This window comes from Monodelphis domestica, chromosome 6 (assembly GCF_027887165.1).
Source record: "Monodelphis domestica isolate mMonDom1 chromosome 6, mMonDom1.pri, whole genome shotgun sequence".
Classification (NCBI taxonomy): Eukaryota; Metazoa; Chordata; class Mammalia; order Didelphimorphia; family Didelphidae; genus Monodelphis; species Monodelphis domestica.
The window spans coordinates 177,159,607-177,174,054 of NC_077232.1; the positions used below are offsets into that span (position 1 = coordinate 177,159,607).

Below are 14,448 nucleotides of genomic sequence, written 5' to 3' on the forward strand. Positions count from 1 at the left end.
ACTTAATAAATGCTGACCTGTTTAACCGATTGATACTTTTTGCTCTCAGGTACATCATGGCTTTGGCATTAAGCATCATGGGAAGTCAAATAAATAATAATAATAAAATCACAATGCTGACTTTTATATAATGCTGTAAAGTCTATAAAGCACTGCATAGTAATAAACACATTTGATGATTTCAGGAGACCCTTTGGGAGGATCAATTGGCTTTTAGCATGGAGCAGGGCTAAGGGTAATAGGTCCTACCGTCACACACACAACAGGGTAGCCAGTTGGGGGACTGGATTTCTCTATGGTAGCAGATGTGTCATCATACATGAGGAGTGACACCACTTGGGGAACAGCTGGAAAGGTGACATCAGCAAGGCTGTCCATTTCTTCAATGTACACGATGGCTTTATTTATCTGAAATATAGGATAAGAATGGCTTTTAAAGGGAAGACTTTTCAAGAAGAGCAGAATTAAGGGTGTAAGGGAGGAGAAAATGGTACAAAGGGCAGCTTGGTTTCACAGTGGACAGAGAACCAGGCCTGGAGTAGGGAGGACCTGGATTCCAATTTGACCACAGCCACTTCCTTGCTATGTGAAACAAGGCATGTCACTTAACCCCAATTGCTTAGCCCTTGTTACTCTTCTGCCTTAGAAGTGACACTAGGACAGAAGACAAAGGTTTCAAAGAGAAGAAGGTCAGAGTTGGCAAAACTAGAATGACAGTCATGATTTTCCTTTGTGGCTCCAAGAATTTGATCCTCTTCAATGAGCCTGGATGCCCAAGATCTCACTGAAATCATCATTATACCTCATTTATTTCCTTTTTTTTTGTCAGGTATGCGGGCAGGAAAGCCACCCAAATATGACCATAATTTGGTCTTTAATTTTTATTCCCTCTAGTCAGGAAAGAACCAGAGGGTTGTGAAGTTTCTCCCAGGAGCTGTCTTTTAAGAAAATATCATGCCTATGCCACCCACAATAAAGAAGCACTTCCTTACTCTACTGATCTTCATGGATATTGATTCCACAAGCTCCCTCAGTCACCTGTCTGAATGATTAATAATACTCATAGTAAAGGAGTCTGGTTATGTTGTGGAGCTCTTCCATGGAACAGTGATTGACACATAGTAAACACTGAATACAAACTTGCTGATTAATTGATTGCTGGAAGAGAGATTAGACTTTTTCTGCTTGGCCCCAGTAGGCAGAACTAAAAGAAATGAGTGAAAGTGACAAAGAGGCTAATTTAGATTTGATATAAAAAGAAACTTTCTAAGAATGAGAGATAACCAAAAGAGGATTAGGTCATTTTAGAAGGAAGCAGGTTTCTCTTTACTGATATGCAGCATGAGATACTCTCTCTGTCACTCATTCCTTCGTTCCTCCCTCCCTCCCTCCCTCCCTCCCTCCCTCCCTCCCTCCCTCCCTCCCTCCATCTCTCCCTCCCTCCATCTCTCCCTCCCTCCCTCCCTCCCTCCCTTCCTTCCTTCCCTCCCTCCCTCCTTCCCTCCTTCCCTCCCTCCCTCCCTCCTTCCTTCCTTCCTTCCTTCCTTCCTTCCTTCCTTCCTTCCTTCCTTCCTTCCTTCCTTCCTTCCTTCCTTCCTTCCTTCCTTCCTTCCTTCCTTCCTTCCTTCCTTCCTTCCTTCCTTCCTTCTTCCCTCAGTGATCCAATTGGTCTGCACCTCTTGTAGAATGATTCTTATTCAGATTTACTAAGGTCCCTTATGATTCTGTGATTCCATGAAGAACATAGATGAACTGTTATATTCAGTTTTTATTTCTCATGTGAATAAAACTACTCTCCTTTGTATTTTAAACACACTTGCAGATAATGCTGAAGGTTAAAGTAAAAGTAAACTCCATTTTATCCCAAAGCATTGGCGAATGAAATTTTCTTGTTAACTGGACATTTTATTTAATAAATGGGTCAGTCAACCAACCCACCAACCGATCAATCAAAAACATTCAAAAAATGTGAAAATAAAAGAAAAAATGTGCAAGGTATGCTAAGTGCTAAGGTTACAAAGAAAGCCAAAAATATACTTAAGTCTTCAAGGAGGTTATATTCTAATGGGAAAGACAAGATATATAGAAATAGATACAGAAAGATACAGAAAAGATGGAAGATAATCTTAAAGGGAAAGATGCTAGCTACTGGCCGTGCCAGGAAAAGTCTTCTGTAAAAGGTGACATTTGAATTCACTAGGGAAGCTAAAGTGCAAAAGGGAGCAGAGAGAGCATTTCAAGGATTGGGGATAGCCATTGCAAAGGAAAGAGATGGAAAAAGATGGAAGATGGAAGCCTAGCATGGCAGGACCAAAGTGTGTAGGGTTAAAGTATTGGATTGGATTAGCAAGTAGAGATAAGGCTGTAAAGAATCAAAAATGAAAAAAAAGGTTTTTACTGACAAGATAATAGGGAGCTATTATTTTTCTCTATATCACACCTTCTGTAACTAAGGCTTTCCAACATCTTTATCTCCTTCACATCTAAAACTCGTACTCGATCCCTGAAACGACCTCAGGCTCTGATTTGGTGAGCTTTCATTTTATTTTACCAAGATCAGTCCTCTGTTTCATTTTCAGGTCACCCTTATTCCCTTCATGGGTTGTCTTCTCTAAGAATGTAAGCCTCATGAGGGTAAGAACTGTTTTATACACTTGTATTTGTATCTTAAGCGCTTAAAACAGTTCCTGGGACATATTAAGAGCTTAAGAAGTAAATGCTTATATATGTCATGGGTAGAAGCAGTGGTGATATGATCAGAGGGAAATCACTGTGACAACTGAGTGGAATATGGATTGGAATGGGTGAGACTTGAGGCTGAGATATCACCAATCAGAGGGCTGTTGCAATAGTGATGGTGGTAACTGCGTGTGTGGAGAGGAGATGTATATTCAAGATTGTGCGATGGGGGAAATGGCAAGAAGTTTTGGTAACTGACTGGATATCTGGGATGAATGAGTGAAGAGTGGAGGATGACATCAAAACTGTGAACCTAGGTGAGTGGCTATGGGTATCATGCATGGGTGCCATATTTTCATAGAATTAAAAGAGAACAAATACTCAACAGTAAAAAAATTTTTTGCTAGACACAATATGTGCATCTTTTGTTTCAAATTACCATTCTCCCACAGTCCTAATGATATAAGGGCAGTAACTAAGTCATGAGCTGCTGTTTATCTTGTAAGATACAGGGGCAAATGGATCAATTTGATTGGTTTTAGAGAAGTCAGTAGTTCAAAAATGCCTTAATATCTGAATGCCTGAAGGGTCATGTGATTTGTCAAACTAGAGTTTCAGAAGGTGTCTTTGGTCAGTAAATATTAATAACCTGTATCTCAGCCACCATATTTTCATCTGGCTTCAGGTGAACTGTCAATGCTTCTCTCATTTCTTTTATGCCATCATATAAGACTTCAATTTCTACAAAATGTTTAGCTTCTCCTTCCTTGAACTCAATATCTGAAAGGGAGAACAAAAGGAAAACAAAATTAATTTCTTTTCCAGAGTCCTTTTCCATCAAAGCATTGTCTTTTCATAACAATAGGAATTTATTTAAAATATATGGGAAACTAAGGCACAGGAAGGTAAAGAAGGTAGTGGTAGACTTAGAACTAAAATTCAGATCTTTATAAATTCCCAGACTCAGAACCAATGCCAGTTGCAATGAGGATCTATTGTTTCTCCTCCTTATTGTCCACCTCCTTTTAGAAATACATTGCTTGGGGCAGCTAGGTAGCACAGGCCTGGAGTTGAGAGGCCCTGAGTTCAAATTTGACTCCTGACACTTTCTAGCTGCGTGACCCTGAGCAAGTCACTTTACCCCTATTGTCTCTCTCACCACTCTGTTGCTTTGGAGTCGATACTTAGTATTGATTCTAAGACAGAAAGAAAACCTTAGCAATGGTGGAGAGACAAGGGGCAGTGAGAGTACTCAGGGATGAAGAGGTAGTGTATTAGACACAGTAGCATATTAGAAAGAGCACTGGACTGTGAGTCAGAACACCTGGGCTGGAGTCCTGATTATGACCCTCATTGCCTGTGAAATTGTGGGCAAGTCACTTAACATGTCTAAATTTACCCATCTGTCAAAAGAGAACTAGAGAGGCAGCATGGCATAAAGAATAGAGAGCTGACCTCTGAATGAGGAAGACCCGGGTTCAAATCCAGCCTCCCAAACTTCCTGCCTTGTGTGATCCTGCTTAACCACTGCCTGCCTCAGTTTCCTCACCTGTAAAACAGAGATAATCACATGTACCTAAGGGTCATTCTGAGGATAAAATGAGATAATTTTATTTGTAATCTGCTTTGCAAACCTTAAAGTACTACATAAATGTTATTATTATCATTATTACTGGCTATGTAACCTTGGGTGAATCAGTAAATCTCGGAATCTCAGATATCTCTAATACTGTAACGAACTTCTGAGCAGGTGCTAATTTGCATTGGTAGAGGGATTTTCCTCATCTGGGAGTTCCCTATACCATTAAAAGCTTAGGTATAATTTTAAAAAGTATGTTACCTATTTCATAGTGTTGTAATAAGTCTTCAAATATTCTAGAATGATTCATTATTAATTATTGTTAGCCTTAGAGTCTAAACTCTCTAAAGTGGAATCTTGACATGACCTGTGGATTTTATTTCAGCAACCACCTCTTTTTGAAAACTTGTTTGATCTCTCTGGGCTGGGTTTCCTCATTAATAAAACAAAGAGGTTGACCTGATGATTTCTATAATCCTTTATGTCTTTGAGCCAATGATCTTATTGATGATCCTTAGTATTATCATATTATCATTATATTATATGTAATTGATCATTAATAATAAATCAATATAATTATATTATTATATATGATTACATTTTATATATCGTTATCATTACATTATTCTTGAAGGATGCCAGGGAATCTCAGAGGCAGAGGGGAAGAGGGAATCCTTTCCAGTCATGGGGAGAGCCAGTGCAAAGGCATGGGATGGAGTAGTGGAGCCATTGCGTAAGAAATCTCAAATCTCAAAGACTGATTTGTGTCCATCCTTGAATTATTGCTATTATTATTATTATTTTAAACTCTTACCTTCGATCTTAGAATCAGTACTGTGTATTGGTTCCAAGACAGGAGAGTAGGAAGGGCTAGGCAATGGATGTTAAATGACTTTCCCAGGGTTACACAGCTAGGATGTGCCTGAGGCCAAATTTGAACCCAGGACCACATCTCCTGACATGGGGCTTTCAAATCCCTGAGTCACCTAGCTGCCCCCCAATCTTGCATTATTGATGAAGCAAGCATACATTGGAAGCATGTCTGTCTTGCTCAAGACTTATTTTCTCACCTTCTGACACAGGGTTGTAGTCTTCCCCGGAAGTTGCAGAGCCATCCTTTGTGTGGATCCTCACTATGGATACTTTGGAAGTGTCCCCTAGGCGTACCACTGGGATTCGTAGCACAGCAGTCTTCCTAGGGTGCTGAGGCTCCTGGACAGTGTACTTGACTTTGGAAAACTTGATCACTGGCTCTGAAAAGGCAATGAAGAGACACTTAATCCCCACTTGTAGAGGCTCCCTTTAGGACATAAGATTGATCCAAAAGCCAGGCATCAGAAATACAAAGAGAATGTAAGAATAGAAAAAAGAGACTAAAAAATAGCTTCTCTGATTTCAAATTCCTATCACAGTTCTTTAGTCCAGGGATTCTTCAAAGTCTTTGCAGATATTTTCCATCAGATTCAAAATTGCCAGTTTCTAACTCTTGAACTGATTTCTTGGTGGAGTTGAGGGCCATCATATTTAGAAAAAGCCACCATGGTGATTCTGTTCTATCACTGGTCATAAGTGATATACTGTCTGAGTTATCAGTTTATTACTAGATGATCTGATGGCATAAATACTAGCATGCTGATTCCAGGAATTAATTTTTTAATATTTAGGCTAGTTCATTTCAAGAAAATTCACTGAATACAGCGTGATTATAAATGGATCACTCTGTGGTGATAGTAACACACTCATCTGATTGCCATTGGTGTCTCTGCATATATTTGATTCTACTTGCTTTGTCAAACTTTAAACATTATTAGGGTCTTTTACATAAATTAGTTTGATAGATACAGTTGAGGAAAAAACTTCACAGTATGAAAATTTGTAGAAATCTTGACCCAATTGAATGAACTGATATCATTTCCCAACAAAATGGAAATAATGCCCATCAGAGATTTGGCAGTACCCTAATGCCCAGGGCTGATACCAATTTAGTTCAGGATCCACAAAAGTAGTAAGAAGCCCAAGAACTCACTGTCTTCCTCATCCTTCACCCTTATCAGCACCTCTTTTTGCTCTCCAACCAAGGCACCAAAGACAGAACTGCTTTTTGGGGTGCCAAGTATAAGCCTGAAGTCTTCATCTTCTTCATAAATGGAATCATTCTCTAAGGTCACCACACAGCCTTTCTCTGTCTCTCCTGCATAAAGACAGAAGAGAGAGAAACAGTTTTATGAAATTCTATGGATGTGTACAAAATAAGTAACTGAGAGCTAGGGCAGCTAGATGGTGCGGTGGAGAGAGCTATCTAAGGCAAGGTTTTCCATACTCCAGGTCCAGTTGCAATACCCAGTAGCCTCTCTGTTATGAGAATTAGATTACTAGACTCAGACATAGGATTTAAATCCAGGCCCTCTTCTTTCAGATACAGTGTCTTTCTGTTCCTTCCAGTAGACCTTGCTCTTTGACTTTCTCTTATATACTAGCTTTCCCCATAATTAAGCATAAAATGTCAGAGCTGGATGGGACCATTGGGATTTTTCAACCCCTTTATTTAATTCAACTCTTTTATTTATTTGTTTGTTAATTCATTCATTCATTTTTTTAATTCAACTCTCCCATTCTATAATGAGGAACCTGAGGCCATCATAGATGAAGTGATTTATCCAGGGTCACACAAGAAAGTTAAGATAGCAGGGTTAAGATTCAAACTTAGGTCATCTGATTCCAAGTTTGACATTGTTTCTGCTGTACCACATTTTTGTTCTTCTCTTCCTTAGACCTCTATTTCTCTTTAATTCCTTCTACTCATCCCCATTTCCTCTTTTCCCAAAAGAGGGGTGCCTAGGTTTTTCTCAATATTTTCTCTATCCCATTTTACTTTGCTTTCCCATGGTCCCCAGCCTTCTTTCCCCATCTTCTCAACACCACTCAGTATCTCAGTAAGGTCCCAACTTCTATCCTTTGAGAATTCCCTATATTCACTCTTCTTCACCTTCTCAGCACCTCATCATGGTTCCACTAGTACCTTTCAGAATCCCTGTTTATCAACCCTTTATCACTTTCCAGTGACCTTCCTCTGCCCCTCCTGTGACAGAATGAGGAAATTTTTATTGAGTTTTATTCACTATATAACAAGGAACAACTTTAAATTTGCTACATGTCCCTGGGACAATAGGATGGCTTTAGTTTGTTATTGTTCAGTTATTTCAGTTGTGTTTGACTCTTTATAACTCCATTTGGGGTTTTCTGGAGCCATTTGCCATTTCCTTCTCTGGTTCTTTTTACAAATGAGAAAACTGAGGCCAACAAGGTTAAATGACTTGTCAAGGTCTCACAACTAGTAAATGTCTGATGCCAGAGTTAAAAGCCCTTTTAAACATACTTTTTTGTTAATTCTCATTGTATCCCTATAAAATAAGAAGCAGCTAGTTTGGTGCATTTTTCTTCCATGGATTCTAGTCCTGCTCAGTCAAATTCCATTACCCTAGGATAAGTTGCAATGTCGAAAAACTAGAGACAAGTTCAATAATTTGTTCTTGATGAGAATTATGAGGAGACAAAATATCAAAAGAGCAATAGCTTTGTTCAGCTTCAGGTGTCCTAGAGCCTCATCATATACACATCATCTACTCTACTTCAAAGAAGTCCCTAAGATAGACTGGTTTATATTTGCTTTGGGTTAACACATGTGGTTCCAAAATGTCTTTTCTAGCTAAAATAATTGTATTTTTCACTATTATTTTCTGCTTGGACACAACTTGTAATTCTCTAGATCAGAGGTCTCCAAAGTGGGGGCCCCTCCGCTCTGGGGGGGCATGGCATGATCCTAATGGGGTACATGAACAACCAACTGGAGGATGAAAAGATGGGTCACATTGTACTCTTTCCATAGTGATAGTTCATTATGGGGCTTGGCTCTAGTATAACCACACATATCTTTCACCCTTTATTTACTGACATAAGTTTACTCTTCTTTTTCTCAGGGCCATTCAATTTCCCATCTTCTTTTTTTTTTTTTGCTCTTGAATGGTCCCCTTGGTATTTGTGATCTAGTTTGAGTGTGCAGACATCATTAGCTGCAAGATGTCAGCATTATCTTTGATTCTTCATTTCAACTCACCAGTTGCCAAAATCTTGTTTCTATATTGACAGCATCATGAACATATTCCCTTTTCTCTACCATATGACCATCACTTCTGTTCAGGCCCTTATTAACTTTATTTTTTTTAAACACTTATCTTCCATCTTAGAGTCAATACTAAGGATTGACTCCAAGGCAGAAGAGCAGTAAGGGCTAGCCCAGTGGTTCTCAACCTGTGGGTCGCAACCCCGGCGGGGGTCGAATGACCAAAACACAGGGGTCTCCTAAAGCCATCGGAAAATACATATTTCTGATGGCTTTAGCTGCTGAGAAATTGTGCTACTTTACAGCAAGATCTCGGAAAGAACGGGGACCCTGCTGCCCGCACATTGTACTAATATTAGTTACCTATCAGCAGCCCTCCTCCTATGAGGGGCGATGGATTTACCCTGTTTCCTGGAGACCGGACTCAAACAGAGACCCAGAGAGAGCACCCGGGCGCTGACTCTGGAGGGGTTAAGAATGAGTCCTGGAGTGGATAACTCCTGGAGCAGATAACAGAGCCCAGTAACCCCAGCAAAGTGAAGCCTCAGCTCGAGCTGGAGGGAGACGACAGGAAGAAGAAGACAGCATCTGCGGACCCCCTCCCCAGGAAGGACTTACCTCCTGCCCCAGTGCTCAGGCTGCCTCCTGCTGGATTAATATTTCTCAACATATAATTAAATATTGTTTTTGTGATTAATCACTATGTTTAAATTATGTTTGATTTGTAGCAATGAGAATACATAATGCATATCAGGTAATTTACATTCCAAATCATAACTGTAGCAAAATTACAGTTTTGAAGTAGCCACCAAAATAATTTTTTGGTTTGGGGTCACCGCAACATGAGGAACTGTATTGTGGGGTCACTGCATTAGAAAGGTTGAGAACCACTGGGCTAGACAATGGGGTTAAGTAACTTGTCTAGGGTCACATAGCTAGGAAGTGTCTGAGGCCACATTTGAACCTAGAACCTCTTGTCTAAGATTGCCTCTTAATCAATTGAACCACCTAGCTGCCCCTACCCTCATTACTTTTTAACTGAACAATTGCAATAGATTTCTAATTGGTCTCCATTTGTCAAGTCTCTCCCTTCTCCAATTGATCCTCCATAGAGATGAGAAGGTGACATTTTAAAAAAACAGGTCTGTCTACTCAGTAAATTTCAGTGATACCTTATGAGTGACATCCAGAATAAAATGTCAAATTCTCTATCTGGAATTAAAGTCTCTTTATAGCTTAGCCCCTTCCTATATTTCCAATCTTCTTTCTTTCTGCTGCTTCTTTCATAGAACACTCTCATCTCTAAGCCTTTTCCCAGGTATGGAATGCTTTCCTTCCTAACCTCTGAATCTTAGAATCCCCAGTTTCTTTCTTTTCCTTAAAAAAAAAACACCTTACTTTCTGTCTTAGAATCAATACTGAATATCCATTCCAAGTCAGAAGAATGGTAAGAGCTAGGCAACTGGGGTTAAGTGACTTGCCCAGGGTCACACAACTGGGATACTTCTGAGGGCAGATTTGAACCCAGGACTTTCTGTATCCAGGCCTGACTAGTTCTCTGTCCACTACACCTCACTCCCTCAATCTCAGCCCCCCACTCCCTCCCCAGATTAAATATTAGTAATATTGCCTGGAGACCTTTCTTGGTACTCCTAGATGCTAGTGCCATTGCCTCTCAGGTTACCTTCCATCTACTCTATTATAATTATATATATGATATATATATTCTCTCTCTTATTAGAATATAAATTCCTTGAGATTAGTGATTGCTTTTTCTTTTTCTCTGTGGCCTCAACACTTTATTATAATGCCTGGTACATAGAAAGTGTTTATTTAATAAATGCTTCTTGAGTGATTAATCTTTCATCTTTTTAAATTTCCATTTTTTGGTTTTATAATACAGATCTGTTTTTTGGGGAGTTTATAATACAAATAAGTATAACATAAATAAGTAAACATGCTTTCCTGGTGATGAATACTCAGAATTGTTTTTACCGAGGAAGTTACATGGTTTTTAAAAATTGGAGACCACTTTTATAGATAACTGTCCAATAACAGTTTTCTCCATGCATATGCAAGATATGAAAACTTATATTTATATATAATTTAGATTGCTTATGTAGAATGTTTATGATAGAATTTTATTTATTTTGTAGATTATTATGTAGACAGACTATATACATATGCATTTATATCTATATGGATGCACACATGTACATATACACATACCCCACACATGTATGTATATATCCCCCCACTTCCTACTTTGGTTCTAAAAGAGCAGCTACTCTGTGTTATCTCTGAGATCAAAGTGAACCCAGAGTTCTTACCTGGGAGAAAAGTGACAATGGAGTCATCTGTATTAGGTCTTTCCTTGTAATCCACAGCCACCTGGGCAGAACCCTGGCGTGTATAGCAGCGTACTGTGGAGCTGTGGCTAATGTCTCCATTGCGGTAGATGACAGCTCTGACCTGTCCATCTTTTTCATTTCCCGTGTAAGAGGGTTTCTTGAATTGAACCTTGGGTACTGAAAGAGAATACTCCAAACCTTTTCATTCAGTCATTCATTCACACACGGGGCTTGTTGGGGCTCTCTGGTATGGCTGATCTCTAGGCATCAATCTTTTCAAGTCACTAAGAAAGCCTCAATATTTCATGAGTTTTTCGTACCTTAAAAATGTAAGAATGCCAGGAGAATGCAAGCATTTGGAAGGCAAATATATTTTCATTTTTGCCTTTATATTTCTAGAACCTATGCCTGGCACACAGGAAGGATTTAATAAACATTTGTTGAATTGAAACAATCTTGTGAAACAACATTAAAAAAATGAATCCAGTTCAGAGATAAGGGAATGGGTTGGATTTGGAATCAGAGGACCAGGTTTCAAGTCCTAGCTGTTGTTTGGTGTCTGTGTGATTTGGGAGAATTGACTAACGTCTCTGGGCCTCATCTGTTCTCCACATTCCATCTTTCCTTTCTGCACCTCTGATAGACTGATCCTTGTGTCTGGAATGTACTCTCCCTCAGGAGTCCTAGCATCCTTTAGATCTCTCCTCAAATGCTGTCTCATTTCCTCATGGTCTTTCCCACAGGATAGCTAATTCCTCCTTCCCAAAATGACCTTGGATTTAATTGATTTACATTTTGCACTTAGCTTTCTGTATATATGTTGTTTCCTTCAAATAGAATGTAAGTTCCTTGAGGGTAGAGACTACTTTATTTTTTGTCTTGGTACCTAGTACCTAGGACAGCGCCCAGCATTCAATCAATGCTTGTTGAATAATTTATTGATCTGTAAAATGAAGGGGATGACTTTCTAAAGTCCTTTCCAAATCTATCTATGATCTTTTGAGCTATAATTTCCCAGTACAAAGTAAAGCACATTTTGGAGAACTATCTTTTATCCCATCTTTTACGGGACACTTCTCTGAGCCTCTCTTAATTTTTCTGCCTTCCACCTTCTATCTCCTTTTTATTCTGTATAGAGATTATTTGTACAAATTTGTTTGATGTTTCCTCTCCCTTAGATTATTAACCCATTGAGGTCAGGTACTGTCTTTTGCTTCCTTCTGTAACATCAGTGCCTAGCACAGCTCCTGGTTCATAGTAGGCACTTAATGAATGTTGATTGATTGGAGAGACATTTTCCCCCTCAGGCTATGATTAATAATTGTAGAACAGTAAAAACTAACATTTAAGTAATTATATATTTATGCTTTCCAATGTCCTAAGCATTTTACATTACATTGTAAATTGTGACTCTTTGAAGGTGGAAATGCCCAACAACCATAGTCTCTATATATGGCCATATAATGGCCCAATTAGATTTCAAGCTCCTCGAGGGCAAGGACTGTCTTTTTTGTTTGTTTGTTTGTTTGTTGTTGTTGTTGTTGTTGTGGTATCCTCTTTGTTTAGCACAATACTTGCCCCTCAATAGTCAATAAATGTTTATTGACCAAAAAAAAAAAATAAGTGGCCATGTGAGAGGCCCATGATATTGTCAGCATGGGTAACTTTGTGAAAGGGAATTGGCATCACAAAGGAAGATCCCAGACTCTACCTAGTCTATGATTTAAAGTGATTTGGGAGTTATGTGAGTCCTGTAGCATTGAACTGATTTGCTCAAAGTCACATTTAGAACTTAAATTTTCATATTAATAGTCTAGCACTAGACACCTTCAGGGGTCTACAATTTCATCAGTGTGAATGCTTCCTCCAAGGAAGTATGTTAGAATCCTTGTAAGAAAAAAAAAAAGGATTCAGCATGAAGTTGTTACATAATTTAGAGTCAGGGAACCTTGGGTTCAAATCCCACCTAAGATACTAGCTGTGTGACCATGGAATAGCCATTTAACATATCTGTGCCTCAGTTTCTTCATATGTAAAATGAGAGAACTGTATTCAATGGTCTCTAAGATCTCTTCTGGCTCTAAAACTATGCTCCTATGATTCTATTTTTTAAAAAAATCCTTTCCTCCTGTCTTAGTATCAAATCTAAGACAGAGGAGTGGCAAGAGCCAAGCAATTCAGGTTCTTGAGTGACTTGTTGAGGGTCACAGAGCTAGAAAGTGTCTGAGACTAGATTTGAACCTAGGTCCTTCCAACTCCAGGCCTGGTGCTCTATCCACTGTGTTACCTCACTGTCCTTAATCCTATGGTTTTTGAGAGTTGTGGCCTCAAAATTTGCTGACTTGTTGATGAACTTCTGCAGGCTTAGGGAGTAGGATTCTCAGATGGAAAATGCATTCTATCACTGGCCCAAAATATAGCATAATATAATTTAATGATTTGCATTGTCTCCTTCCCCTCTTCCCTTCCCCCTCCCAGAGCTGACAAGCAATTCCCCTGGGTTATATACATGCCAAAGAATAGCACAGTAGGACCTGCCAGAACTTAGGATACACCAATATAACATTGCAGAGCCCAGGGTTCCCTCCATGCCACAATGAAGTATAGGGGCTGGACTTCTGGGGAACCTACTTAGAGACACACACAGGTAATTACTCCCATATATATACACACATATATACCCACATTAGCATACTATAACATAAAAGCATAATATAAAAAAATTAGTACTCTCATCCATTAGCCAAAAACAACTTATTCTAATTCTAGGTGATATCTCTGTAACTTTTGGATGAGTTAAAAAAAGAAACGAAAACAAAAGGAGTTTAGACTTTCTGCTTACAATCTGTGATAGTGTCATCGATGATAATGGTAGCCTTGCTTGGTTCACCAATCACTGAGCCCATGGGCATTCGGAGAACTAATTCAAACTTCTCTGGGCCCTCCAAGGCAGGTTGTCCCAGGTCATCCAGAATAGTCACACGGAAAGTCTTCATGTTTACTCCGGGGACAAAGTCGAGGCTTTGGCTCACACCAACATAATCCATGCCAGCTGCCAGTTAAGTGAGAATCATGAGTGAGGCTGCAAATATTCATTGAAATCAGTGCCCTCTCTGAGAAGGGCAAATAGTCTCCTAATGCCTACCATTCTTTTTTGCACTCAGGTCTCTTGGAATAATATTTCATTGGCCTGATCTCCTGCAGAAGGTGGCTCAGCAGGCTCTGTCAAGGGGTGTGAGATTCTCAGGGACTACACAAGCATATCATCATTGTCAGTGTGTGAAATGCTATCCCATTCCAAGCATCACAACAAAACTGATTGATGAGGGCAAAGGCTCTGCAGGGAACTTTCATTTGAAATTAAAGGCTTTTCCCTTTGATATTCTGTAGTCCTTCGAGGATCTCCTCTGCATCATATTTGATAGTATTTCCATCACTCACCTTTGCCAGGCATCTGGCTGAATAGTTCCAATTTGCCTCTGCCTCTAAAGTCTGAACTATTCCCCAGCCAAGTTGTCTTTAATCATTTTGTAATTTGACCTATCTGATCTAGTCAGCTTTTCTACTAGTAATTAAAATAGGTATCAAGTTATAACATCAAGGGAAAAAAACCAGACAATAACAAAAAAACCCCTAGTGACAGGGCAATAAATTACAGAAATATCCCTCCTCAAACTAAATAGGGTCTAGCCAGAAGCAAGCTTATTCCATTGTTTTCA

General features: G+C 39.3%; 1 protein-coding gene across 1 annotated transcript in view; it reads right to left on the reverse strand.

The window, feature by feature from the left end:
• Window positions 1–14,448, reverse strand: part of FREM3 (FRAS1 related extracellular matrix 3) — a 129,014-nt gene that overhangs the window by 18,599 nt on the left and 95,967 nt on the right. The window contains exons 7-12 of the mRNA XM_056803807.1: window positions 13,572–13,781; window positions 10,709–10,906; window positions 6,285–6,449; window positions 5,329–5,511; window positions 3,329–3,459; window positions 250–408 (exon numbers count right to left, since the gene is read on the reverse strand). Coding sequence (XP_056659785.1) covers window positions 250–408; window positions 3,329–3,459; window positions 5,329–5,511; window positions 6,285–6,449; window positions 10,709–10,906; window positions 13,572–13,781 — 1,046 coding nt within the window. The remainder of the gene's footprint in view (window positions 1–249; window positions 409–3,328; window positions 3,460–5,328; window positions 5,512–6,284; window positions 6,450–10,708; window positions 10,907–13,571; window positions 13,782–14,448) is intronic.